This window comes from Acyrthosiphon pisum, unplaced genomic scaffold (assembly GCF_005508785.2).
Source record: "Acyrthosiphon pisum isolate AL4f unplaced genomic scaffold, pea_aphid_22Mar2018_4r6ur Scaffold_21357;HRSCAF=23753, whole genome shotgun sequence".
NCBI lineage: Eukaryota > Metazoa > Arthropoda > Insecta > Hemiptera > Aphididae > Acyrthosiphon > Acyrthosiphon pisum.
In genome coordinates this window covers 6,705-9,473 of record NW_021770815.1, presented here as the reverse complement: position 1 = coordinate 9,473, position 2,769 = coordinate 6,705, and the positions used below count along the sequence as shown (strand labels likewise).

Here is a 2,769-nt window from a genome sequence, read left to right as displayed (position 1 = left end):
GGAGTTTGAATACTTATGGAACACGTTTCTACTGATGTACAACTCGAAACTGATGTAGTATTAAGACTAGATGACACTAAAAATAAAATTATAGTGGAATAAGTTAATAAACGAACTAAAAGTTATCATATCTAACAATAAAATCCATTTATAATCAACATACCAGGAGTTGAACATCTAGGCGGTTTGTCAATTATAACATTTTCAGTTTGGATAATATCATCCAAAGATTCAGATGGAACATCAACATGATCTGATGTTTCTTCTGTAACGACACAATCATCTAAAAGAACAAAATATTGTTTTACAATACTAATAAAGATTTATTTACCCCTTATTTAATTGACTTACTTTTAAATAATGTTGGTATTGCTGTTTTTAATAATCTGGTTTTTTCAACGTTTACGTACATTTCATTTTCAAAATGAAGTGAACACAATCTGTGGTTCCTATTCAGAATATCAGGGTCAATAGTTGGTAGATTAATTGGTTTACACTTTTCAATCCAGACAGCACATCTATTATAATTAAAACTATTAGTAGAGGGTACTAAAACAATTATTTGTAATGCATGATAGAAAATAAACATCAATGAATTTGATGGACATTGCTCATTAACACATACACTATATAATGACTAAATACAACAAAGTTACAAGAAATAGGTTGGTACATTTTTGGTATATCTTACTTTGCTTGATCCTTTGGAAATCTACGAAACCTCGTTTCAATTTGTTTTTTCCCAAAGAAAACACTGCTGCAATTCGCCAAACAACAGGAATGGCCACCCGAATACATTATAGCTAAACAATTAGTAGTAGCTTACAATTAAAAAAACTAAAAATGTTAAACACAGAACTCAGAGTCTCAGAATAAAAAACGAATTGTGCAATGTGAAACAAAAGTTTCAAATTCAAAGAACAAACACAAAGCAAATAACAATGTCATATATCAATAACTTATCACTGAAAAATAAAATATTTACAATGATAACGGTAAAAATGCGCAGACTCAGTTTCAGCATCAAAAGAGAATTTATAATTATTTTCGAAACCTGGCAACACTGATATCCCAAACATTTTTCACGGATTTTCGAGTTCTCATTGAGTGCACCTTCTGGTTATTCTGTGATAATATCAACTTGTATTGCAGGTACCATTTATTTGTTAACCAGCATTTTGGTAATAACCTAAATATAAAACAATGGTTGTGCAACACTCTTAAATTTAACAAACGTTAATTTATCATTAGATAAAAATTTAACACTAGAAAAATAATTTACCGATAGATAACGACAATTTTGGTGCAACCAGGTATTAAGGTCGATTCGCACTATACGGAACGTCGACGTAACGTCACCGACCGGCAACGTCACGTCAAAATATCTTACTATGTATTAATACCACAATGTTCACATACGTCATACACCGGCAACATAACGAAACGTCAACGTTTATCGAAAACTATATTTTGACGTGACGCAACCGTTCCGTTCTTGTCCGTTCGGATACTATGAATGTGACAACTGAACGTTTCCGTCAAATTTAAGTGAATTTAAATAATTATATTTTAGTTATTTTTTCATTATTTTATCATGGGTGATGAAAATTTAATTGAAAAAGTTCGTCTATATGATGAACTTTACAATATGGCACACAAAAAGTATAGCGATAATCATCATAAAGATATAATATGGACGAAAATTGGAAAAGAATTGAACACAACAGGTACGTGTAACTTTATTATTATACTTAATTATATACTTCATTATATTATATTATATTTAGACTAATTATAATGATGATATATATATTTTTATATAATATAATAAATAATGATAATAAGTAATAATATTATTATATTATTTTAATATAATTATTATACGAATTTGTCATTATATTACTGAAATTTTATCACTATTAAAAAAAGTTTTGTATGTTTCACGTACATAAAATGCAGAATTGTTTGCATTTCCTCCTTGCCTTGGTAGATTTGACCAGTTAGGTTCTCCTTCGATAGGGTCGAAATGCTGTGCCATCAGTATATTGTCTTTGATATAGTTATGTAAAATACATGTCGTTAATATTACTTTATCTACGTTCTCAGGGAATAAATTTATGCTTCTAAAATAAATTCTAAATTTTTGTACCAAATTTCCAAAAGCATTTTCCGATACACGACGAGCTCGAGACAATCTATAATTTAATATTTGTTTTTCGATGTCCCCATTTATCGTTGACCCTGGATATAGTCTAAGCAAATAAGGTTTTAAGGGAAATGCCTCATCTCCAACAATTACAAAAGGCGCTGGAGATTGAGTTCCAGGAAGGTTTCTATCTTTTGGTACGTTTAATTTATTCTTCTCAAGGGCTTTTCCAAAACTAGAGTTCGCGAAAATTCCACCGTCACTATTCTTCCCATAAGCACATACATCGACGGCAATGAATTTATAATTTGCATCCACTAGCACCATCAACACAATTGAAAATGTCCGTTAATAATAGTAAAACTGTGAGCCACTATTAGGAGGAGCGAAAATTTCCACATGTTTGCCGTCAAGCGCTCCCAAACAATTTGGAAAGTTGTTACGTGCAGCCCTTTCAGAATCCAAACGATGATGTAGTTTGAAATAATAATACTAATTTCAAAGTAATAAAATGTGTTTTATAATTTAGAACAATCAAATTATGAAAATATAGTAATATGTAGAATGATTTCGTGGTAGTAGCGGTGTAGCGGTGTATAATGGCTGGTGGCGTGAAGTGACTT

The 2,769-nt window shown here is 30.6% G+C and overlaps 1 protein-coding gene across 1 annotated transcript; it reads right to left on the bottom strand.

Annotated features, from left to right (window-relative positions):
- Positions 1-1,894: 1,894 nt before the first annotated feature.
- On the bottom strand, positions 1,895-2,473 carry LOC103308623 (protein ALP1-like). Its single transcript, XM_008182313.1, has one exon. It carries the CDS (start codon positions 2,471-2,473, stop codon positions 1,895-1,897), a length of 579 nt encoding a protein of 192 aa, XP_008180535.1.
- Positions 2,474-2,769: the final 296 nt, after the last annotated feature.